At 45.1% G+C, this 25,206-nt stretch overlaps 1 protein-coding gene across 33 annotated transcripts in view; it reads left to right on the plus strand.

Moving 5' to 3' along the window:
* Positions 1-25,206, plus strand: part of TCF7L2 (transcription factor 7 like 2) — a 175,675-nt gene that overhangs the window by 60,749 nt on the left and 89,720 nt on the right. For 30 of the 33 annotated variants that reach the window (XR_008973741.1, XR_008973742.1, XM_057421143.1 and 27 more), the window contains exon 4: positions 1,997-2,098. The exons of the other annotated variants lie outside the window; for them this stretch is intronic. Coding sequence is in view for 28 of the 30 variants with exons in the window: in XM_057421143.1 (XP_057277126.1) it covers positions 1,997-2,098 (102 nt within the window). In the remaining 2 variants the exon portion in view is untranslated. The remainder of the gene's footprint in view (positions 1-1,996; positions 2,099-25,206) is intronic. 33 annotated transcript variants of the gene reach the window in all.

The raw sequence follows: 25,206 nt of genomic DNA on the forward strand, positions 1-25,206 counted from the left end.
CTCAACTTTAAAATTTATGTTGTGGTCAGCTACATTGAAGAGCAGGGATTTGATGCAAGTGATCAAATATCTGGAGGCTTGCAATTGAGTTACAGAGTTAGAAATGTCACTTTATGGTAGACTAGTTCTGGTTTGTTTGGGGTTTATTTCTTGTTTTTAAGAAGTGCTGAAACATTCTGGTCCACATTGCACAAATCCCAAATGTGAAGATGAATAAAATCAGGGCTTCTTGGAACTTGAGGAACTTGTGTGGGGCACAAATCCAGAGTATGGGTTTTGTTTATTTGCATTCCAGTAGCTCAGAAATCTCAGGCCCTCCAAGCGATGGGAATTGGTAATGCAGCCTCCTGCTGACTCGGTGACTTTTGGTCACCTCGGTGCCCAGGGTCTTGCAGCAAAGAGGCCTTGCATGCTAGTGAATGTTTTGCATGCGTGAGCAAATGTGATAGTGATGTGCTGAAAGCATGGAACCAGATCTCCTTCCTTCCTTCATGGAGATTTAGATACGGCTCCCGTTGTTCGCCTGCAGTGGTGGTGGGTTGTTTGTGTGCGGTTCTACCTCAAGGCTACTCTGACTAAAAATAAATAAAAGCCAGGAGGAATGGGTAACCATAACCATTTATGTAGCTATTTTTTAGGAGTAGGTCTGTTAGATCAACCAGAGTCTAGTGCTTAAACAGGATCTGCTTAACAGCAGTGGCCTGATCTATGTGTACAGCTGCTGGGAGGGGGCTGAAGGTATGTGGTGGTACATATTTCTTCCAGCGCAATACAGGGCTTTCAGGCATCACATGTTAACACTATGCTGAACTGGCACAGTGAAGTACCGTGCAGAGAGAAAAGCTTGGTCTGAAGTTATGTTTAGGTGTACTGTGCAGAAGTCTGTTTGGATTAACTAATTTCTCTGTGGGGCTGCTCTTGGTCAGAATCAAGCACTTCTGATGCAGCAATCTGGGTACCAGCTCGAGACTTCACCTGTTTGGTGGAAGGTTTGGGCTCTGCTTTGTGACCTGGCTGGGTTGCAATGGCTCCTCCAGTGAGTTTAGTGAGAGGATGTGCATACCTGAGAGCAGAGGTTTTACTGGATACTTGATGCTGGTTAAATATGTGGGAATGTTCTGCTCCTTCTTGAAGTGCAGTCAAGCTTTTCTTTTGCTCCTGAATCAACACCCCTTTGTGCTGTGGACTTGCAGCCTGTGTGTATTCAGCCTATCTGCTGATGACAGTGACGTGAAGAAGTTGTGTCTATCCATGAGTGCCTGGCCGGCACAGCTGGGCCTGAGTGTACCAGGCTGTACTGTCTTGGACATCATCAGTGAGAGAGCTTATCAAATTTGGCCTTGTAATTGAATAAGTTACACTCTGAAGTCCCTTAAGGGTTGTCTGACAGAAGATAAGCAAGAGGCAAATAATGCATGGTGACTTCCAGAAACTGTAAAAAGTAGAGAAAATAGGTGTGAAGACCCAGCAGTGCTCAGTCCTTCTGGGGTAGACCTCTGCTTTAGGGCTTCTAAAGTGCTGGGAAGCCAGAGGAGTTGACATCGTGCATTTGTTGAAAGAAGGCTGACAGATGACCCATTAAATAATGAGATCATATTCTTAACCCGTGATACTTGTATTCTCTCTCCTGAGACCGATAATCCACCTTCCCCTCCCTTGTCCCATCCTCTTCATGGTTTTGGTATTTTGTTTCTGTGTAGGTTTTATTCTGCTTCTAGGTTTGTTATGATTAGTAAAATCAGTGTAATATTGTCTTTGCAATCTGCTCTATTTTCTTATTCCTGGAGTGTAATGCAGTGGTATGAAATCAAGTGTTCTGCGCAGATTTTTGTCTCCGCAAACATGCAAACTCGTCTTAAGTTTTGTTTCAGTTTTTTGCATTAGTTTTAATTTATATCTTTTAACCATATTACCTAAGATTTATTTTATTATTATTTTTTTTGCCTTTCTTTTCTGAACTCATTTTTCTTTTCCCATTTTTGTTTCCTCCATCCAGTATCTGCAGATGAAATGGCCACTGCTTGATGTTCAGGCAGGGAGCCTTCAGAGTAGACAAGCCCTCAAGGATGCTAGGTCTCCATCTCCAGCACACATTGTTGTAAGTAAATGCAGAAAGATGTTCTTCCTTTGTTTATAAAAACATTTTGACATTTGACATTAATGGCATTGGTTGTCATCAGTTTTCTTTTGTACAAACTAAAAGAGAAATACTTCAAACAAAGCCCCTTATGAGCCCATGGTAAAAGGAGGGAATGCATTTGCTGTTGCTGGGCTGTTCATGAAATTGCTGTTCATGTGCCTCATAGGAGAGCAGAGTTGAAAACACTCCAAATTTGCACACTGCAGAATTAACTAGTGGCAGTGGAGTCCAGTGAGGCTGGTTTACACATCAGGCAGTGTTGAACTGAAGAGAATGAAGAGACACTTTGGAAAGCATTAAAAAAAGAATAAAACCCAAGCCTGTTCTATGGCCTTTACTAAGGAAAATCTTGTCTTGCTGCAAAATCTTGAAAGTAAGTTTGTGAGAGTTGGGCAGTATTTTACCTGGGTGCAGGCTCAGCAGAACCAAGCTCAGCAGAGCACGTTGCTTTATGTTGTGATCACTTCCCATGAACAAAGTGTGATTCAGGTGTTTACTACTTACCTGCAAAATATAACTCTCTATAATGAGTAACATTGCAAAAAATAGCTTAACTGCTTAATTTTTCAGTTTTTGGTTAAATTTGCTTCTCTTGTAAAAATAATGTTGGGTTTGAAATATCAATACAAATTTGCATGAGAGGGACTTGGGGGGTTTATTTTACTTGCTTTATTCCCTAAAGGTCTAAAAGGAAGCTGTTTGTTCATATGGTGTTATGCAAGAGGGATGGTATGCATTGGCCCATCCTCACCTATATAGCTGGTGTCAGTGCCGTCTGATGTTAAGGAGCATCTTCGCTCCGAGTGTTCATCTGGGAGCTTTACCTCTGGAGAAATCGGCACATTATGGGTTGGAATATTTCTTCTGAAATACTTTCTCTCCAAGTTTTACATGATTTTTTAAAATGTTTTTATAACCATTGGATGATAAGGTGAATCCCAGGAGAAAGAAACATTGCTCATACTTTGTCTTTTGCTATACAGTCTAAAGCTGCTGTAGCTGGTAGATCATCCAAGACACGTTTGTTTTGTTTGAAATCTCCAATCATACTCAACAGTTTTGAAAAGCTGCTTTTTCCATTGTTGTCTCTTTAACTTGAGAATTGTCAGCCCATTGCTATGAGTGCCTTTTGCTTTAAAAGAAAATCGATTTCCTATCCTTTAGAGTCCACAGCTTCTAAACCATGCCTCAGTGTGGCAGAGAGTGATGGGAACAAGACTGGTATTTGCCTAGTTGTTGCTGGTTGCCTCACTTTCTCAGAATGACTTTGCTTTTCCTTCTTTGGAAAGGCCACTTGGGCCATCACTGGAGGGGGAGATCAGGAAAAATATGTTTGTCTGGTTATTTAGAACTCTGCAGCCATCAAAACATGCTGTCATCTTAATGAGAAATGAACTAAAGTATCTTTCTCATTTTAATGATTTTTTTTTTCACTGTTGTGCTGGAGGACCAGCGCACAGGATAGGAGCATTCCTGGGGCTGGCAGGATGGAATGGTGTCAGGCTTGTAGGAGACAATGGGGAGGTAGCAGGAGGCTTGTCTTGGCTGGTTGCAGCCTGGGAGAGCAGGCTGAGCTTGGTTGGTAGCTTTGCTGGGGATCACCTGTGCTTCAGTGCTGAGCATCTGCTGTCCCTAAAGCTTCCTGCTATGCAGGAGAGTCTTTAAGAGCCGAAGCAACTCATGGTGTGGGGGGCTGGCTGGGATCCCATCCCCACCACTTGGGTGTGGGTGAGGTGGAGATGAATGGACAACCCAAATACACAAAAAAAACAGAGTTCAAACACCACAATCATTTTGGAAAATAGAGAAACCTGTTTCCAGGGAGGCTGAGGTTGATCTGCCTTGTATTTTGACCATTTATGGGGTTCTTATGGGTCTCTTTAAAAGCTGTTTCGCTCTGCTGTTCAATAAAAAGCATATTTACCATAGCAACCACTTAGGCTGTGAGGAACATATACTACCTCCGAGATGGAGGCCACCTTCCAAAAGAGCCACAGCTGGCATTTGTAATGTGATCTTTTGTGCTACTTACAATATTGGAGGGAGAGGAGGTGGAGGAGGCAGTAAGGGAGGGAGCAGTGGGGTTTTTGGCAAGGGGGGGGGGTGGTGCTTCTGCAGGTTTAATGTTTATTTCTAGCAGTAAAGTGTTTTGCCTTGTTCTGTTAAAATAAATAAATAAGGGGCAGCTTTTTCCACCCTTTTTTCCTGGCATCTGCCCCAGGCCACATTAATTCTGTGGAGTGAAAATGGTCTTATTTCTTGGTAAACAAAGTTAGAGTAAGTAATGGCATTCAGGGGAGGATGATGTGGCTGCAGATGCCAATTGGCCTGGGATGCGTCAGGCTTCTCTGGTGTCACTGCTCTGCCTGCCCGCAGCACCTGGGACCCGGCTGCTCTTGCATGAGGCTCTACCCCAGTTTCTGCATACATAGAAACGTAATTAATCTCTTTATGGAGCAGTGAGGGGTATTCCATGGACATGCCGATGTTTCCATGTGAGTGCAACTTGGAGGGGTAGAAACTGGTTCTCCACCCACGTTGCTGTGTCTTATCTACCCGCCAAGTGTACCTATGCCAGTTTTTCAGCTTGAAATGAGTTGCGCTGCCCTGAAGATGTGTAGAAAAATGCTAACACCTGCAAATGATTTCTTATCTTTTCCCTGTCTCCAGAATCAGGATTTGAGCTAATCTTTGCAGCTAAATTGCAAAGAGAAAAGGGGGGGGTGGTGGTGGTGGGGTGTGTGTGTGTCTTCCTTCCCCTCCTTCCTTCTCCCCCCACCCCTACTCCCCTCCTCGTTCTGTTCTTTTTTCCTCTTCTAACATTCTTCCTTCTCAGTGCTTGGCTGTGACTACCATGAGCTCCATGTCGGGGCTGCAGCCTTTACACCCAGCACCAATGAAATCCCCCTTGGCTTCAGTGCGAGTTCTTAGCTTAATGACTCAAGGCTGCAGAACATGGCTGTCTGTAATGCCTTAAGTAAAGTCTGTACTGTTTGTCAGCCGCTCTCCTTTCAGATTTGTTTTAAGAACATTAAGTTAAGACTACAAAAATCGAAGCAAAAGACCAGCATGAATAATTTGACTGGATTGCCCCCAGTGCCGAGGGCTGGGTTAATTCTGCTTTTCATGGTGCTTGAGAGAGTCTCCAAGGCCCATAATGAGAAACAGAATATTAAACTGAAATTATGTTCAGCATGTCTTGAGGAAGGTACAGCATGAGGCTCCATTTGAGACCAGTGCATTTATTTGCATTTAGGTGCTTCACTCGTCTTGTAAGACTCTTGCATCTTGCTCTGGCACAGTCATGCTGCTTATCTGTGTCCAAAGGTGAAAGAAAACTGGGGGAAAAAATTGTTTTAATAGTATGCTATTAAGCTTGCTAGGTCAAAATCCTGAATTCAGCCTGCAGATAGCACTATTAAGAGGCTGAGATTTTTTTTTTTTTAAGGGTTTTTATGGTTATTTCCCCTCTCTTTTTTTTTTTTTCCCTGACCTTTGATTTCATTGAAGATATTAAGACTTTTTCGAACAGTTTTAGCAGGAAGTTTTTGGGTGTAAAGCAGACTCCAGCTGGGTGCCTTGTGCGCTCCTCTGAGCAGATAGGCTGCTAGTTGTCCTGAAATCCCTGTTCAGCATGCACCTGATCTGCTCCACACATGGTGGTGGTAGGGATGAGATCTGGGTGCCTTAGGAGTGGGATTCTCCCATGGAAACTCTCTGTTATGGTGTGGACAGGCAATTGAAAATGAGTATGGTATGTGTGTGCAAGGACCTCGAGAATCTGCTCACTTCAGCTCCATCCATTCCTTTTGTATCTGTGCATGCCTTCCTACTACCTTAAGGAGAAAACTAGTTCTGTTCTTCCCTGTTTTGCAAAGTAAATACTCTGACTAAGCCGTAGCCTGTTTTGGGCAGGAGTGTAGGTGAAGGACTGGTCCCAGGATCCTGCCTCCTGCTGTCTCAGCTACACAGAGACTTGCTTTTAGCGTCCTTTGCACAGGGCAAAACCATTCAGAACCCAAAATGGTGGTGGTTTGGTACAGTATATTTCTCACAAAATAGTTAAAGGTTTAAAAAAATCCCTCATTTTCTTCTGCAGGGAGGCCTTTTGAAGTCAATGTAAATGTTACCTTGGGGGGAGGACTTGTGTTCGGCCTGGGTTTTCTAATATGTAATGAACACAGCCATAAAGTAGACTGAATCCACAAGAACAAAGAGTCACTGTGCAGTAGTGTAGCTATTTTTTTTTGCTTAAGGAGGTAAAAATGTGTTTTCAAAACATAATATGACATGCAAAACTGAAGGCAAATCTATCTGAAACGTACTCTCTGTTCTCAGCCTCTCTCTGTGCGTGGACAGCGGGTGTCTGGGACCGCAGGGTGGCTTGGAGGGATCAGGAGTTATTTCCTGGAGTGGCTGGAGTTGAAGCTGTGCATTCTGTCCTGCCTAGTCCCTAATATCTTTGTCTTACGTGGTTTGTGCTTATACACTTTGAAAGTAGAGAGAGATACATACAAATACTAAGTTTATCTTAGTTAGATTTTAAAAGTCACCAAGTGTCCCTTCAGACAGGCCAGAAGTGGGGTACATCATGCTCGGTCCTGAATGTATGGGGAAGCCATCTGGAAGCATAATCTTGGAACTGGCCATGTTCAAGGCCAGGTTAGACAGGGCCTTGCATGCCATGGGTAGTGTGAGTTGTCCCTGCCCGTGGCAGGGGGGTTGGAACTGCATGATCTTAAGGTCCTTTCCAACCCAAACCATTCTGTGATTGATTCTATGATTCCACTTGCAGTGCCCCAAGAGGGTTTTTCAAGCTCTTGCTTTGTTTGTCTTAAGTATTTTGTTGCAGAGAGGCTATTCTTCCTCTGCAGTAACCTCAGGATGTTCTTGGATTTCAGGCTGTGTGTGCCCATGATGGGGCACCCTGTTCCCTGGAGATCTGCAGGGAGATCCTTTGAGTATGAAGACTGTTGAGTTGCAGGAACATAGTGGTGTTTTGGGAGTAAGGAGTTGGATATCATTCATATCAACACCTGGCATTAAGAGGGACACACACACAGGGAGGGAGAGGTGTGTGTGAACAGTCCCTGCTGGCATGTAGGTCATGGACCTTGGTGCATCGGGCCAGCTCTCAAATCCTTGAGACTCACACTGCAGAAATATCCATGCAGACTTAACTGGAAATCTCCTTCAGTGACTCTCTCCTTTTAAATGCTCTATACTTTATTTGGCTAATTGCTTTGGCAGTTGCAAAGTAAACAAAATATTTCATTAATGCATGGCCGAAGTGTGCAGACGTCTTGTCCTGAATTTTCAGAGCTGCATGGAATTAAGCCACAGAACAAATTAAACTTGCTGAGAATTTTGTGGCTAAATCTTTCACCACTAATTCCTTTTGATTTTTCATTGGGACGGGTTGTGTTTAAAAAAAATCTCTGTTCCAACCTGAATGTTTAGGGCTAAGTATAGAATTTGCCTACCAGCAGCCCAATAAAATTGTTTTGGATGGATTCCTATAAAACACATGCATTATATCCAGTACTCACTAAATATGAATGGGAAACCTAGCGCTTGGTTTGTGTAGAGCACGGAAGAAATGCGGGCTCCTTAAAAGTAATTCACTTGGTAATGTGGTGTGTTTGCAAAATAGTTCAGACTTTTAGGGGGCTGCTTTGTGTCTTTGTGTTTACTCCGTGGCATGATGTCGGTCCTCTACTCTTGATTTAGGTACTGGAGGTAGTCCCTATGCTTTAATGCCAAGATAGGGGAAATGTGCAAGCTTGTACCTCTTCCTGTGAACTGAGCAGGAATTTAATGCTTCTGCAAACATAAGTCAGCACTAAAGCACCTTCAGAAGATACCTTGGGGCTGGATTGGCAGCTGGGATGAATTGTCACACTTGGCTGTAGTCAGGAGATCTGTGAGTAGCTCCAAGAACTCTGAAGTATTTGGATGTTGGGGTATTTCAGCTGTGAATAAATGCTGTGACATGTGTAGTACTGCCAACCCCAATTGTTCTAGGATCATGAGTCAGGCCTCAAAAGATCATGAGGATTGGTGGGGATTTTTTTGTGTGTGGTGTTCTTGTTTGTTTTCTGTTTCTTAAATAATACATTTTGTATTCTCTTTATTTGTTCTCTTGTTCCTGAGCCTGCAGGGTATACTCTGCTCGTTCTCAAACTTTTCTCTATAGCAGTTCAGGAGCTTGCTGTGTGCTTAAGGCCGAGGTTCTCTAAGCACATGACTTCAAGTCTACCACGGTTTAAGAAAAATAGCAGACACTGCTAGACTGGCTATAGAATTGTAGGGGCCGGCAATCCTAAGTGTTGCTCCAGGAGAAGGCAGTGATGTAGGGGTGTTGTGATCTGCTTGGTACAATCTGTTGAGCATCTGTTTCTAGTGAATCATGCACTTGGACTTGGGAGAACCTGGTCCGTGATGCCGGCAGAGGCGCTGGCTCATGGCGCTGGGGTGGCTTACCTTGAGGTGGCTGCAGTGTTCCCAGGCTTGTCTGACATTACTAGGGGCGGCTTAGCAGCTCTTCCTGAAACAACAGGTTTATAGCCCAGGATTCTGTGGTGAACCAGCACCAGTTCTGATTCCCTGGGGGGGCTGTGCTGTAGCTTCTACTCCTGAGCTGAAGCCCCAAGGTTTGTCATTTTGGTTTGTCGAGGCACACCAAAATATATCTGGTCTATCTCTCTGACATATCTGAGTATTGGAACCTTCTGGGTGAGGGGGAAGCAAGCCAAAAGCTTGCTCATCAGAGATCCTCAAGAAAGACGTAACTATGCTGCCTCCAGGGTACTGAACTTCAGGAAGTACATCTACTGCGTCTTGTATCTTTTGTTTATCAAATGCCTGCTATGTCCCAAATGCGATGCAAATATGAGTCCCTAAATTCTGTCCCTTCCTGACTAGTTCAGGATACAGTAAAGCTGCAGAAAGCACCACTTCAAGGTAGAAACCTACACTGGGAAGATGGTTTAGGAGGGAGTGTTTTTGCACAGAGAAGCCCAAGCTGTGTTTGGATTCAATCACGTGGCAGTTTATGTTACACTGGAGCATGCATATTAGATTAACTTCTAGGGACCTGCATGGGCCTAAAATGAAATAATGGTGAGCTGTCAGCTCTCCTTCAGCAGGGCTGTTGTGCCAGGAGGGATAGAGAGAGTGCAGACGGTCCATCCCCAAAGCCCGGAGCATGCACGAGGACTGCAGAGCAGCAGCCGTGCGTGGCATCTCGGCCTTGGCAGTGGGCAAAGAGCCGCAGCAGCGCCGGGTGATGCTGGAGAGCCAGATGGGTGAGCCTGTCAGATCAAAGATGATGCGTACCGAGGGTGGCAGACTTGGCAGGGCTGCTCGCCGCAGGTCCTTCTCCCTGCGCACCCTGTCTGCAGATGAAGTTTGTGGCTGGATTCAATCTGGAGCTGAGAGAAGCAGGTATTGAATAATGCAGCCTCTTTTGGAGCCAGAGCCCGTGCTGACTGGAGCAGGAGCAGCCATCATGTGTAGAGCAGAAGGTTTAATGGTGTGGTCCAGCCCCAGCACTGTTCCCAAATTTCTAGAACCAGTCTTCCCTTTCCAGTATGGCTTTGGGCTTGTTGATGCAGAGCGGCAAAGCCCAAATATGCAGTCGAAGTAGCTGTCTCAGAATAACTATTCCTCATTATCTCTCCATGCAGCCACTCTTATTCAGCAGTAAGAGGTCCTTTGTGTGGTTTAGCTTAATCTGCTTTGGAAACGGATTAAGCTAAATCTCACAAAGAAACTCTTAGTGCTGAATAACAGTGTCCACACGGAGAGATAATTCGAAATAGTTGTTCTGCATTTTTCAATTCACACTTGAGCCCTCACATAAAACCTTCCCAGTGCAGACGAGCCCATTTGAATAGGAACCTCCTATTTTCTGTCTGAACAAGGTCTGTATACTGTGTCCAGGTGCTGTAGTAAAGAAAACAGCACATATTTATCATTAAAAAGAAAGGAAGGAAGCTGGCATTGCTGGGCTCAGGACTATTTGCTTGCGAAATTGCTCAAACCCAGAATTACTGCTCTTCTCACCAGTTCATGTGGTTTGAGATTAGATTATTCATGGGATACTTCACTTTCTGGACAGTATAGACATCTGTACTCTCTTCTACGGAAGAAGCTGGAGCTGCTCAGTAAGCCGTTGTGTAAAGAGAAGGAAGGATGCTTTCTCCTCGTCCTGTATAGACCTATTTGGCAAGGGGCAGACCCATTTTGGCAAGCCTTTGGAGAGTTAGAGGTGTTGCAGGTAACAAGGAGTGATGCCTTCATAAGCAATGTTGCACCCCTGATCTCTCTCTGAGCAATGTTCTGTGCCTAATTTCACAAAACAAAGCTAGAAATTCTTGTCAACCAGACTTTGGTTTTGAATACACAGTAAGCTGGTAACAGAGAGTGGTTCCAGGGCACCTTAACTTGTCCGTGATAGATACCAGTGAGCAAAATCATTCACCACTTTCCCCGAACCGGCGATGCATTGCTCACTCCTCTGTTTCACCAGTGTGACCAGATAGATGTAAAGTAACTTTCCCAAGTTGTGGAAATCATCAGTTTTTCAAATTCCTCTGCATTCTAGAGGCATGCAAAAAACCTGCAGCCCCACAGGAAAACCAAGCAAAAATTTGATTTCTAAATGTGAAATCCCAACATATATCAGACCTTACAGGAAAGATACTTATGGTGCTATTTAAGTGCTGTCAGGACCCCGTGTATCCATGAGTCTTTGTGTCAGATGTACCTTGCTTGTCATCTCTCAGAACAGGGCAGCTAAATCAGTCCTTCCTCTAGCCCGGCAAGCAGAAGCTCTGCAGCCAGACTTGCCTGTGTAGGAGTGCTACATACGTAATGAGGGATAGGCTGGTAGTGGGTCCTGGGCATGAATGGTTTGAATCTTTATGTGTGTGTATACAAGAGGAAGGGTTCAAATTAAGGCCCTGAGGGTGTCCCTCAGCCTTGCATTGCTACTCTGCAGAAAGAGTTGGGTCTGTGCTGGTTTCCTAGGAGAGGCGAGCAGTTCTCTGCCACGCATTTTTTTCCTGTTGGCAGGACTCAAAGACTTCTCAACTACTATTACTGTGGAAACTAGCTTCCCCTTCCCCTTCCTTTTTACTTTTTAGGCCTTGATTCAAGAAATCATTAAACGCAAGCCGATGTCCATCCATGTTCAGGACGACATTTAAATGTGTGCTCTAAGTATTGTCTTGTATAGTGTCACTTTTCTGAGTTGGGGCAGTGGAAATGAGCATTTGTATGAGATAAAGCCCCTTCCTGAGAGATGTTGTGGCTTCTGCCTGTCCCCAGCTAGCAAGTACTGAGAAAAGGAATGGAGGGAGAGACAGAATATTGTGTCCTGAGCTCTTCTCCCTTGGAGCTTGTCATTGCAGTGATGTATTTCTTGCCATGGCTATAGGAGGAGAAACCCTGAAAGAAGGTTTTGGTCTCTTGTTGCTCATCTGCCCACTGGGAAATGCATAAAATCTCTCCATGGTCTTCTCCCCTGGGTGGAAGGATAATAATGTCTGGGAGAGGAAAGGCAAAACAACAAAATTCTTCCCTGTTGTATGCCTGCAGAGCACTGTAATGTCCATGTTGTGTGTTATGGGGATGTGACCGCCCTGTATTAAGGGAATAGTATTTTACGGAGGAGAGCGGAGTGAAAGGACCTGAAAGCCTCCAGACTTCCGTACTGTGCATTTATGGCCATGAATGCTTCTCCTGCCAAGCAGCTGAATGGAAGCAGCACCACTAGAAAACCCCAAATGGCTGTACTGCAGTTTTCCCTGACGGCAGAACTTCTGTCGCTGCATGTTGGGCATGTCCACATGCTTAATTAACATGAAGCAAGCAAGGGTTTGCATTGCTAAAGCTGTAGCTGCTCCACGTTGACTCCCCATCTCAGTGCTTTTCAGGCATGCTGAGCTGTTTGGAGGGAAGTCGTTTACTGGACATGAAGTAACCTGCTTCTCATTCCTCATTAAAGGGTTCTGATGGCCAGGAAGGGTTACCTTGGGATAAGCTCTGGTGTAAATCTGAGGCACGCTGGTTGCTCCACAACTGCTGCCTAAGGGGTAAACGTGAGGTAACAGATGCCATTTGGACTGAAGGTGAACTTGCTTGTGTCTATGTCCAGAGCTGAGCGTGTTTCTAAGCAGTTGCAGAGGTGCTGTAAACCTTGGTGAAGCTCGCCCTGCAGTAACTTGTTGGGCTCATCATGCCCAGAGCACGTCCAGGGATGTCCGCTCACACCGTAGATGGCCTGTTAAGCTGTGTTCCTGCGTAGGCAATTGTTTGTCCACTTCAGATCGCTGTGCTGAGGTATCTGTGGGATGAGTAAATGGTGAGAAAATGTGGGGGATGAGCCCCCACACTGCTGGCAGAGGAGAATGGCCAAAATGCTGGCACCTTGTCCACTTTCTGGCCGACTCAGCTGCTCCTTGCCTGGGCACTGAGCCGGGCTCATGATTCTTGTGTTAAGGCGTCATCATGCTCCTATTTGCTGATGGTTGGGATTGGATGCCTTAGTTGGGGATGGAAAATTATGGACCCTTCTTTTCCCAAGCACCATCCAAACCTGATGGTGTTATGTCCCTGTGGACATTGCATTTCACTGCTGTGGTTGTGAAATGAGCAGGTTGAAGCACTTGGTACCAGTTAATTTCATTTTTGCTTTATTGTTACCTGTATTTAAGAGGATCTAATAGACGAGCTGCCCTCAGAAAAGTGGGTAGTTGTCCTTGCCCTGTATGGCTCAGATCCAGGGGAGATGGGGCTGTTCAGTGCAAGAAACAACATTGGTTTGACTGCTATATGCATATGGTGTGATGGGCACCGTATGCTCACGTCCCCTTCCCAGAAAGGTAATCTGTTCTGCATAGCAGATCATGGCAAAGCTGGGAGCGATGTACGGCTCCCTTGACTCCATGTTCACAGTCCGAACTGGTAGGCTAGCCTGTCTTTGGCATGCATATTTAATGCTGTAGTTGTCTTCGCATATTTTGCTGGAGGGGGACTAAAGGCAAAAAACCATACAGTTGCTCACCTGTCCTCAGCACAGGTGAGCTCTGCACTTTTTCCCTTGGACATCTGTGAGGTGTTTAAAAGAGAAACATGGGTTCCTGACATCAAAGAGTTAATAGCAGTGAGTGTGGTACAATAGCTCATTAGGACTTAAACGTGGGCTGCAAACTCAGAAATCTTGATAATTTTGGTCTATAAGGACACTGAACTTTCAACCCTAGTTCAGCAATAATAAATGCCTGTTAAGTAAGGCTTCCTTTTATGAAGAGAGGGTGGATGGATGCATTTCAATGGGCTTTAAAATATTGCTACTCATTTCAGCGTCTGCTGCCCGAATGCATCTGGGCATGGGAAGGCATTTCAAGATCTGCACAAAAGCACTTTGAAGTATAACCTTTGTGAGCATCTTAGCTAAACCTGACTGCAGTTGGAAGCAGCACTTTATTTTATTTATTTGTGAGTCTACTTCTTTTAAAGTTGCTTTAAAATAAAAAATAAAAAAGCCACAAAAATAAAACTGTAAGCAATTAAATGAAAATGCAGGTTTGAAACTCTGACCTGAAGTGAGAGGTGGTGGTGGTGTATGTTTGGCTTTCCCATGGATGTGTTCCATACGTACATAACCAAATGTATGAGTTCTGGATTTTGAGAGCAGGGGAAGATGAAGCTGTGCTCTGGGATGGGGCTCAAGCGGTTGCTCAGGCTGACAGCCATGCCAACCTGGAGAAAGAGGGGTTTGGGCACATAGCCGTTCTCCAGCCCATGGTAGCTGTGCCTGTAGGAATCACAGTGAGGAACTAAAGCATTTCTAACAGCCCTATTGTCTATCCATAAAAGGATCCTGTGGATGTTTTGGGGACTAAGATTCAAAACAAATCACGAGTGACTGCAGCTCACCACTTCATAAGTTGCAGTCTTCCTTGTCTTGAGTTTGCAAGGCTTGATCCATTTGGGCTTCTGTTGATGTCCTATGTGAGACTCAAAATTGTGTGTGTGTGTGTGTGTTTTACCTCGCCTCTCGGAGAGCACGAGAGGGACCTCCGTGAAGAGAGTGACAGGGTTTGATATAAACCAGCAGGACTGCATTGCTGCCATTATTCGACAGTAAACCCTTTCACAATGCCATATGCTGTGCATTCCAGCACAGCGGCGGAGGGTGTGATATAGTTAAAGCACACTCGGCAAACAGGAAACGCTGGTGACCGCTGTGTGTGCTTTTCATGGAGATAAAGCATTGAGAGCGTAACACACAAAAAAAGTGCTGGGAATGGGAGGGGGGGGAGGACGGCAGGGGTGAAGGAAAGGGATATATTTTGGGCCTGACGCTCCGGTCATTATGGAAACGCAGGCAGGAAATGCAGCCGAGACAACACCGCTCTGCTCCAAGATGTTTGTTTTACTCCATTACGTGTATTTTCTAGTTTGCTGCTGGGTGTTGGGAATGGATGTGTTTTTTTTCTTTTTACTTAATTTTGTTTTTGAAGTTCCTGCCACTCTGGCTTAGCACCCAACTCCCTTCCCCTCAACCCTACCCCCGTTAATAATCAAAGGCTATTTTAAGGGACTAGAGTACAGCAATACGCATTTCATACCCCAGCACAATGTGAATATCGATGTTGAACCTAAGCACAGTTACTTTCCTGGCAGTGGCTCTGTGAAAGGCATTGCAAAGCCTCCTCGGAGTTAGGAAGTCGCTATTGCAGGGCAGCGGGAAAGGCAAGGGGGATGGGACCAACAGGTCCTCAGATGGGGAGAGCTCTGAATCATAAACACGCCATAGCTTTAATAAAATAAATGAAGTGGAGCCTTTTCAGCCGAGGGCAGACTGTATTGGGGCAAGCCGGGCTTTTAGCGTTGGGAGTGAAAATTGACAGGCTGAGAACTGGGACATAAACAAAAATGTCAGTCCCTGGGAGTCTTGTTCACTGGACAATGTCTCAATTGTTTCAGTGATTTTTCGCAGGCAGCAGGGGATAGTGGGAGATTTAACTCTTTACCGGCCACGCAGGCGCCGGAGGTGCTTGCAGAATGAAGAAGTGGCAGAAAAGAGCATTTTTTCTTGTTTGGAAATGATTAAGCATGTCAGTGGGTGATAAGAAAGGTCACGCTGTTCTCTGCATACTTGTCTGCTATTCAAGTTGGGCTTTATGCTGCTTTAACTTGGTTTTAAGTTTTGCTGTTTGCCTGGAAAACTTGGTTTTGTTTTGGGTTTTTGCTTTCTATCAGGACAAATCACATTATGCAGCAGGCCAGGAGATACATAAGAAGGAAAAAGGGGGGGGGGGGGCTACATTTTAATTTTTATGAGTATTTCTTCATTAAATGGCTGACAGGCAAACTTGGGTGTTTTAAGGCTGTCTGGATGATTTGGAAGAGGCTGAAATGTGAGATAGGGAATGCCCTTTATTTTATTAACCGCTTGACAATTCTGCTGAAGTCTCCAAAAAGCATCTTCAAAGGAGGCAGAGGAGAGACGAGGAGCTTCATTGTCTCATCCTACTTTTGCTTTATTTATTATAAAAACAAACATTGGAACCTGTTGCATACCAGCCCGACGTGGGCAAGGTTCAGAAAGCTGTAACTGGTAATTCTTTACTCATCAGATTCTGGCTGTGTGTTTTGCTGCGGCAGGAGGGCGAGACTGCAAACCCAACTTGCTTCTTCAGGGCGCAAAAGCTGTTGAGGTTTATTTGCAGGAAGATAAATCTTTTTTAATAAAACGTGGGTCTTGCCTCAGTTGAGTGAATTTGAAACATTTTGCAGGCTGGAAGCCAACTCGCTTGGTGCGCAGCAGCCCGGTATTAAAGGTCTGGGATGTGCTGAGCTTGCTTTAACTTAATTTATGGAATAATAATGTATCCCGTTTTCATATCCGTGCATCCTCCGGCTGCTTTGTGTTCGGATGCATGTTCGCAGCCCCGCACTTTCTCCTGCTTTCAGATTCCTCCTCCCCCTGCCCCCCATCCCCTGCCTGCACGCAGCCGTCCCTGCCTGCTGCTTGCTGGCAGGCAGGAGGTTGGGAGATGCTGAGGGCTCTCCGCCGCCTTCCTGCCGGGCAGGAAATTGCCTCCTCCATGGATGCTGCACGCTGAAACACAGCAAAGCTTGCGTTCATGGGCAGGCTTCTCCCCAGATATTCCCGGTTAGGGGGTGCACTCTCCTATGTGATAAGGATGGGGAACGTAAGCTGTTGCTCTCCAGATGCTTCCCTGTATGTTCTACACTGATGGGAGAGAGGGAAGAGGGTAAAAATAACTGCAGTGTCCTCTTTGACGAAGGCTGTCTCCAAAGACCAGAGTGGGGAGGGTTTCTCCAGATCATCCATGGAAAATCTGGCTCCATATGTGTTTTCAATTGATACTGGTTTCAGAGATTTAGAAAACAAAAGTTGTTGACATGTCAGAGCAGTTGGCTCCCTGGGTAAGTATCCTGAGTAGAGCTGGATTTAATAATTTATAATTAATCATTCGTGCAGCAAAATGAATTGCTCTTCCTGTTAGTTAAGGATCACTAAAGAGATCGTGATTTTTCTTGGAAGTGTGTTTGTTGCTTATGCTCTAGTCTCAACGTTTTGCCTTGGAGATCAGCCACCAGCAGTTCTGAGCTGGTTGGTGTTGGAGCTCCTCTGAGCAGAGATGGGGAACATGTGATATGTTTCCGTTCCCAGCATTGAGCAGCGAGTGATACTCTTTAATTAATAAAAGTCTATTTTCCATGAGGATTCTCCAGTGCTTGCATTAAATTCACTGTCTTGGCAAGTGTCCTTATGACCAAATTCATCTGCTGGTGTAGTCACAGAAAGCGGTTAGATTTGTCTGTTCATGAGTTTCGCTTATTTGTAAGAGAGTACAGTGTAATGCTAATGTAGCTCAGGTTGCACTGGTTTTGTGCATTATATAAACACAGAAGGAAATAAAATAGTGTTTTGAAGTATCTTCCTAGGGCTGTTATGAAATTTCCACCCCTTTCTAGTGATGAATAACAGTCAGCTTTCATTTGAACATGAACTTATTACTGATATAACAGCTGGTGAGAGATCTCTGCTTCCCTGCTCCTCCCCACTCCCCCAGGTGGAACAACACTATCTTTAGTGCCATTGCAGAACACATTCATGAGATGTCCACTGCAGCCACACAGCCCATTTGTGCATCTGTTTAGTTCCCCCAAGTAGTATCTAGGGCCACATTTTCCCAGATAGGGCTTTGAGCAACCTGGTCTAGTGGAAGGTGTCCCAAGTCCATGGCACAAGGGGGTTGGAACTATATGAGCTTAAGGTAATTTCTGATCCAATCCATTCTGTGATTTTATGAATTAGCAAATATTTAGTGTTCTGGTTTAGGTGAACCAGAAGGTAGGAAAGGGCAGGGATGTTGAGGAGAAAATGGATTTTGTAGATACGTGTGGTGTCTATAACTCTTCAAGGCATGTTCAACTGTCTAGGATGAACAGCATCTTTAACATTTTCTTATGTTAAGGTTTTGGTGAAGTGTAGGCAGCAGGGCATCTACTTTACTTTCTCACCCACCCTTGCTCTAGGATGTGCCTGGAGTAGCCCATGGAGCTTGGGAGTCATGTACTGTCATGTCCTTTCACCTTGCAGGACCTGAATCCAGCTTGTGGAGGTCAGGTAGCTAGCAAAGCAAGAAAAAGGCTAAGTCACGCGTAGCGTGAGTTGAATGTTGCTTGCCTGCCTTCTGGAGTGAGCATGTGCTGGGTGGTATAAGGGTTTGGGTACTTCTTACCACTCTTCTCCTGTGAATATTGACCCAGCCTGGGGAGATGTGGGCATGTGGTGGTGGTTCATGAAGGGCTCAGGAAAACGCTCCTGTTTTTCTGGTTGGGTGTTTGGAGGCGTGATTGAGAACTGCCACAGATTTTAGATACTGTCACTGAAGTGAGGTGCTCTCCCTCCCACTGTGCTGTCGACAGGAGAGGTGTACCCATCTGGAGGGATGAATGGACTCCTGTACGGCTCTGTGCTGCCCTTGTGCTGGGTAAATGCCTTACTAGAAATCACTCCCGTTTCTGCAAGGAGAGGACTTTAAATCTCCCTTTCGCTGCTTGAACATCTTCCCAGTGAAACCTCAGGGTAAACAAGTACACAGGAGTCTTCCCTGTGGGCCACTTCTCACCAGCATCTGCTGCACCCGCATGTGGAGGTGGCGGTGGAAGTTCTAGATAATGGTACTTAGCACTTATGTAGCACTTCATGTTTCCAAAGTGCCGTACAAACCCAAGGCTCCCTATCAGTCCCTTGGGAAATAAGGAGCTCGGTATTATTACCCTCATTTATGGGCAAGAAAAGCTGAGATGCGGAGAGGTTAAGTGGTTTGCCCAAGCCCACACAATGAGTCAGTGTCAGCTCTCAGATTAGGTTTGGAGTTTTCCTGGCACTTGCTGTCATTGTGCAATCAGCTGGAGTGCGTTGCCCTCATGAGATGCTCCTTGTTGAGCGATGGAAACTTCGTGCAAAGCCATTTGAGATGTGCGGAGGAGATCCTGATTGGAGACAACGCTGATTGCTTCTGTTTATTTTAACATAGAGGATATTTTATAAACCCTTCCAAGAGACTAAAAAAAGTTGCCTTCAGTGGAGAAAAATCCAGACTGTAAAATTCTGTTCAGTTCATGGTGGCATCACATTGTTCTGGGGAGGCTGTGAATAGCTGTGTAATGAAGCACTAATCTACGAGGTGAAGCAAAGCAGCCCTTCAGTATCAGCAACTTTTTATGGCTTTTAGGGAGGGAAGGCACAGCAAGAGGCTTCAGTCTGTGAGAAACAATGCTTTGGCTACACATGGGATTACTCTTGAGGAGCTACTTCACGTTAGCTCCTGTGTGAGGATGCTTTTATTGGAGAATAAGAGTGTCTCCCTAGTGCAGAGTATGTCAATTTCAAAGCAGATTAAGCTAAACTGGGAAGCTGCTGTTTATCTGAAGTTGTGGGTTCTGCATCCGTATTAGATGTAAAATAGATATTCTCCTTTAAAATTGGATTTGTGTATTCTAGATTGATTTGAAATACTGTCACTGAAGTGAGGTGCTCTCCCTCCTGTTGTGCTGTCGACAGGAGAGCTGTACCCATCTGGAGGGATGAATGGACTCCTGTGCTGCCTTTTTTCTTTCATACAGAGATAAAGCCTCATTTTGAGAACCACAATTTGATTGAGATACCAGAATTGCCTGATTATTCAATGGGGATGCCAGCCATCTCTCTCCTTCTGTTAGGTGATGCAGATTTTCAGATGGGCCATTGCTGATACTCCCCTAGGATAGGGTTGAGGGGCAGTATCTAAAGGGTGTTATTTCCCTTGATGTCCAGCAGTTAAACTGTCTGTGGCTCTTTAAAGAATGAAAGGAAGAAGTAAATGAATGAAACAGGGCTAGAGGAAAACCCAGGGAATCTGCTATGGTTCTCAAGGAGGCTGTCAGAATGGTGGTGTTGGGTTCCCAGTTCTCCTGGTCTCCCAAAAAGCAAAGCCAGAGGGCTGGCCGGGCACAGGCTGCGTGGCTGCCAGGCGGGATGGGGTGGCAGAGCCATGGTTCGGCAGGAATGCCCGTGCGTCAGTGGGAAACCACAGGGTGTGGTGAGGAGCTGGCGCTGGCCAGGGAGCCGCAAAGACAATGAGTCTGTGGTAGGCATTAAATGGTACTGGGAGCCCATGCTAATCTCGGTTTCGTGTGGCGTGGTCTGTTTGGATTAAAACACAAGGGCTAAGGTTTGTTTTGTTGTTCTTTATTGCCAGCTCTGCCATCAGCTAGCCTAGCGTCTTGCAGCTAGTCATTTAATATCTTTGTTCCACTGAGAAAGCAGGAATAGCCTTCCCGCACACATGCCGTAAGGTGGAATTAGCATGCGTAGGCCGATTTCTGAACTTTACACCAAGCCCTTATACCCAGTTGAGTCACTGCATTTGTTTTGCAAGCTTTTAAATTGCCATTTCAGTGTCAGAAAGATGCCTCTTCTGAGCTGGGTTCAGTTGCACGTCCTTTGTGGATGCTTCACTGCAGTGGTGGGAGACATCAGCAACCCACTTGGGCAGGAGACCAAACTCCAGGAAAGTGCTTTTTCCCCAGCCCACTTGAACAGTGGTCTGGGGTAGTTCCATCTCTTTGGCTGAATTCAGATTGTAAGGTTGAGGGCTGATCACGTATTCTTTGCCGGGACTTTTCCCTCCCTTGCCCTGTGGCTTGTTTTTGTGATGCTGTATGGGGCAAAGGCACCGTAGGTTATCATACTGGATGTTCAGCATTCATGGGGCACAATCAGAGTTGTACTGCAGTGCCCTGAACTGTTACACCAATTGGTAAGTGTGTCATAAGGTGTCCGGAGATGTCTCCCATTCCCCCATTGCCCAGGTGCCAAAACAAATATCTGATGTGAAAGTCAAGGTACAGAAGCCAGTTAGATTGTACAAAAGGTCCTGTCTCCCTTCTGTGCTGCTGTTGTTTCTTTCAAAATACAGTTCTCCTGATGGGTTGAGTGACTGTCTACAGTAGAATATAAAGGGGTGGAGAAGAGATTTTGGCATTCCTTTGAGCAGTAGCATGTTCCTTCTTTGAAATCCATGTTTTTTTTGTTTGCTTTGTTATTTTTTTTATTTCCCCCCTCCCCTGCTTTCACAAATGGAGGAGAGGAGAAACTGTGTGCATGTGTGTGTGGTGCCCTGCCAAGCAGAGAAACTAAGCAGACAGCCTCTATTGCTTTTGCTCTCACATCTCTAACTTAATTATGGGGGAGGCAAGGAGTGTGTTGTGTTTAATGTACTCCATGCTTCCAAAACTGCACTCTCGCGTGCTAGGGGCTGACCACTGGCACGGGCTTTCATTAATATTTCTTATTTACCCTGCCCTTCTGAATTACCACTTTTGGTTTGGGGACTTCTTTGAAAGGGAATTCTTTTATTTGTGTTTTTATAATTGCTTCTGGATCTACAGAAGCACATGTCGAGAATCATCTCAATGTCACCAGTCTTTAGTTCAACAAGAACGCTATAGAAACGAAAGGTTCTGTCATCCATCAGATTTTCTGTTCCATTTGTTGAAGATGAAAGGCGAGCGAATTTAGTGCTCACTTTCTTCTCCTTCTGACAGTTATTGATCCTCCCTGGAACTCTGCAATTCGCGCTCAGAGCTGGCCTTGACACAGGGAATCCCCAATTCATTATGTGTGTGCTCACTAGCGCCGCAGCACTGCCGCTCAGTTGCCCTTCCAGTTTCAAAGGCATTTGTTATTTTTCAGCTGCACCTTGTGAGCTGGGATTCCCCCCTCCTCCTCCTCACCCCTTTTGCCTTATGAGACTTTCAGTCTGGAAGCTGTTAATGTTTGAGAAACAGCCACTAGAACAGGGGCGTTAAGGGGTTTCAGGGGCTTTTTCTTAATTTGTGCGAAAAATAGGAAATGGCTGAAACTATTTCTTTAAGACAACAGGGTGTAGGAGTGAGAGATCCTGCAATCTGTTGGATTTTAGTTGCATTTTGTGGACCTCAAGGATTCTAGATTGTCAGGTTAGAGACTCTGGTAAAACCAAGATTGTTGAGTGTGATTATTCGATGGCTTCCATCTCTAGAAATAGGGCTGCATCAATAAAAGAGGAATCGATGTAACAGTGGGAAGTATCATAGTCTTCCATGTCTGTTACCCCCATGGCCTTTAATTGAAGGTGTGCCTGGATGGATGGGAGTAGTTTTACGGGTTTCCTCCACAGGTCTCTGAGCTGGCCAGACTCAAGCCGAGTACATCATGTGCTCTGTGCTTCTCCAGCATCTCTTGTGCCCCAGCATGGTACCTCCTCTTTTGTGAGTGAGGATGGTGAAGGCTAACAAACAAATTATCATGATGCCGCTTCTTGTTTGATATCAGTGAGAGCCTTTTAGTGAAGGTGCCGTGAAGATGTAACCTCTTGGTTGTTCCATGGTGAGCAATAACAAACTCTATAGCTCTGCCTTCTGTTTGTATAAATGTTCATGAATTCCATTGTTCTCTGTGACCAGCTAAGGGGCATCCATCCCTGGCAGGGCTCAAGGGCAGGTTGGACAGGGCTTGGAGCAACCTGGTCTAGTGGAAGGTGTCCCTGCCCGTGGCAGGGGGTTGGAACTGGATGAGCTTTAAGGTCCCTTCGAACCCAAATCGTTCTATGATTCTGTGTGTCACCCTTGTTGTTCCAGTCCTCCTTCTTCTCCAGCTCTTTGTTCTTGGAGTTTACTTAACCCTTGGCCAACAAAACACTTTCCTACCAAATATCTTCCAGAATGGAGGGGAACGACCTCTTCCTAAAGAGGCAAGACCTGCCGGGTGTGCTAAGGATCACGGCATATCCCTTTAGGGCTCACTCTGGAGCTTGCTGTGGGAGGAGAGGGCAGCTGGACTGGTGAGTGCGGAGCTGATGGCAATCAGGCTTCCGCCAGCTGGTTACTGGCTTTGCAGGAGGTTGGTGGGCCCTTAAAACAGGGAGTTTCACATCTGCTTTTGTTTATCCTTTTTGCTGCGGGCAAGGCTGAAAACTTAATAAATTGCATGAAACCTAAGGAAGCATGAATATAAAAGAGTATTAGATAAATTACAGAAGCTTGCCTACCTGTAATGTTTTTTTATAACATAAATGGTACGTGTGTATTATTTCTCTATAAAGTACCCACATGCCCTGGCCTCTCACTGAGGCTCTCTTGTTTAAACATTCCTGTATTCTCAGTACTTCTGCTCCTCAGCTTCCACCTCCGACTCCTCCCAGGTTTTAACATCATTTTTCAGTGGCAGGCGTTTAACGCACCCAGCGCTCTGAAGATGTGATGATGGTTTTCCAAAGGATATTTATGAAGCTGTTTTTAAGTATTTTGGAGGCTCATCTCTGAAGGAGCAGATGAAAGAAAAATGCTTGTAATGCTGGTAGCGTATGCACGCTGTACAAAGAATGTCTTGAATACTTTCCTTAATATGTGCCTGTATTTGCTCTAATGTTCTCACCATTTTTTTCAGCCCAGCTCTCCTGGAAGGGGCAGGGATGAAAGGGGAATTGCGAGAGAGAAACAATAAACTTGTAAAACAGACACCTTAGTAAGAGATACTGTAGCTTCAAATATTTGCAGTTCCTTTGTGAAAGAATTGGCATTGCACATTAACCTTAATGTAAGTGTAATATGGCATGTATCTAAAGGCAGAATCGAAGAATATGAATTTCTGAGGCTAATGGTTTTTGAATAAATTCAATACAATTGTCTGGCAGTTATTAGCAGAATGTGTGAATCGGGGGCTATGCAACACTGTATACTTTGAAGACCTTGAACTATTTCTACCAGTTAAGAGCTGTTAGAATCTGCTGAAAATTAGCTTCATTCAGTTATCATACAATATAGTGAGCTGTTCTGGCAAAAAGCATTATCTACGTAGCATTGAGGCAGAGTAAATTCTTCTGTTCTTCTGTCCTGAATTGCAGATAGATCTGACTGAGGTCAGCTAACCTGGCTTCTGTACATGCACACGTGTATGTGCCACCCATACATATGGGTAGGGAGATCTATGTCTAGATGTAAATATTGCTGTGTAATTTGCATTGCTGTCATGACAGTGTGGGCAGGTCACAGGCACCCTGGCTGTCACCAGCCACTCACTGACCCTGTACAAGTGTGTGTTCCCTGTTCCAGAGCATCCATAAAGCTGCATTAGGTGGGACTTTATTTGGGTTTATAAAAGAACTACCAGTGCCTCTGTTATGCAGAATGTCAAGCTGAATATTTGTGATGGCTTTTGCTTGCCTCATTATGAATCCTGTGGGTCTGACAGAAGGAGTGGATAAGAAGGAATACAAAGGACCAGCAGTGTTTGGCCTCTTGTATGCAGAACATCACAGTTCAGTGCAAGCCAATACAGAATTACGTTGCTCGCTTTGGTATGGCATCTGGGCTAATTTGTCTCGCTCATTACTCTGGATGTAGCAGTATGCTGATGCCGTTAACAATGTCCACGATCCAGGCTGGTATCCCTACCTGAGCTTTATGGTGCCTCAGGAGTGTCTGAACGTTTGTGGAGCTGGTGGCTAAATGAGACTGGCAAAGTGTAAAGGTCTCTATACTGGGGCAGTAGCGTGCTGTCAGTGTACTTACAGGGGCAGTATATGCTTTAGAGAAGATAGGGAGTTGTTGTCAATGTCTGCTAATACCAAGTGTGTATAAGACTAGTTTATTAACTGTCTTGATTCCTTAGGGTCAAAAAAAGAGCACCCAGGTCTTTGTAGAGGCCTTAAAGGCTATATTTAGCAAAGATGGATAAAGCAGGAGAAGTGGTGATTTAGGTTAGCACCTCAGGGAGCAGGGCTGAGGGAACGAGGGAGTGACTGGTATGTGGGGAGGAATGGAGTCATGAAGGATTTTCTATTTTATACTGCAAATTGGAGCAGAGTGATCTGTGGGGAAACAAACTGGATTCAGACATGATTGATTCTTCTGTGGTGTACAAGGAATAGGAGAGACTGGATGGAGATTATTAGGTAACTACTTAAATTAAGTAGTTGCTCTTTAAGTTACGGAAGCCAAGAAATTGGTTCTGGAGGCAGTAAGATTGGTAAGCTGCCTCCAGCTTTAGACTGGATGGCTTTAGACTCCACTGCCTGCTTCCATGTTCTTTTCCTGTCTTATCCTTTGTATATGCCCCAAATACTGTTTGGAGTAGTATCACTGCTTTTGTGCAAATAGGCAGCATATAGCGAGGGGGTAGCAGTCAACTCGAGCTTGTTGGCAGGAGTGGTGGGAATGCAAACGTCAGTGTATGATTTGAGAAGTCTGGTACTCGCAGAGGGGAGGGGGTTTCCACCACAAAACCACCTTACCCATTTTCCGATAGGGTCTGTAGACAATGGATCCCACAACCCCACGTGGTCTCCGGCGTATTACAAGGTTTCATAGTTGTGGTCACTTCTAATTTGCCATGCAGACTACTAAAGGAAAGAGTTCTGTTTTCTGCCTTCAAGTGTTTAAAATGGAACTGCTCATCCCTGCTAAAACCATTCCAGTAAACATAGTCC

Source organism: Pezoporus wallicus, unplaced genomic scaffold (assembly GCF_028554395.1).
Source record: "Pezoporus wallicus isolate ANWC-B61680 ecotype Strahan unplaced genomic scaffold, APGP_CSIRO_Pwel_v1 contig_3365, whole genome shotgun sequence".
In the NCBI taxonomy this organism is placed as follows: Eukaryota; Metazoa; Chordata; class Aves; order Psittaciformes; family Psittacidae; genus Pezoporus; species Pezoporus wallicus.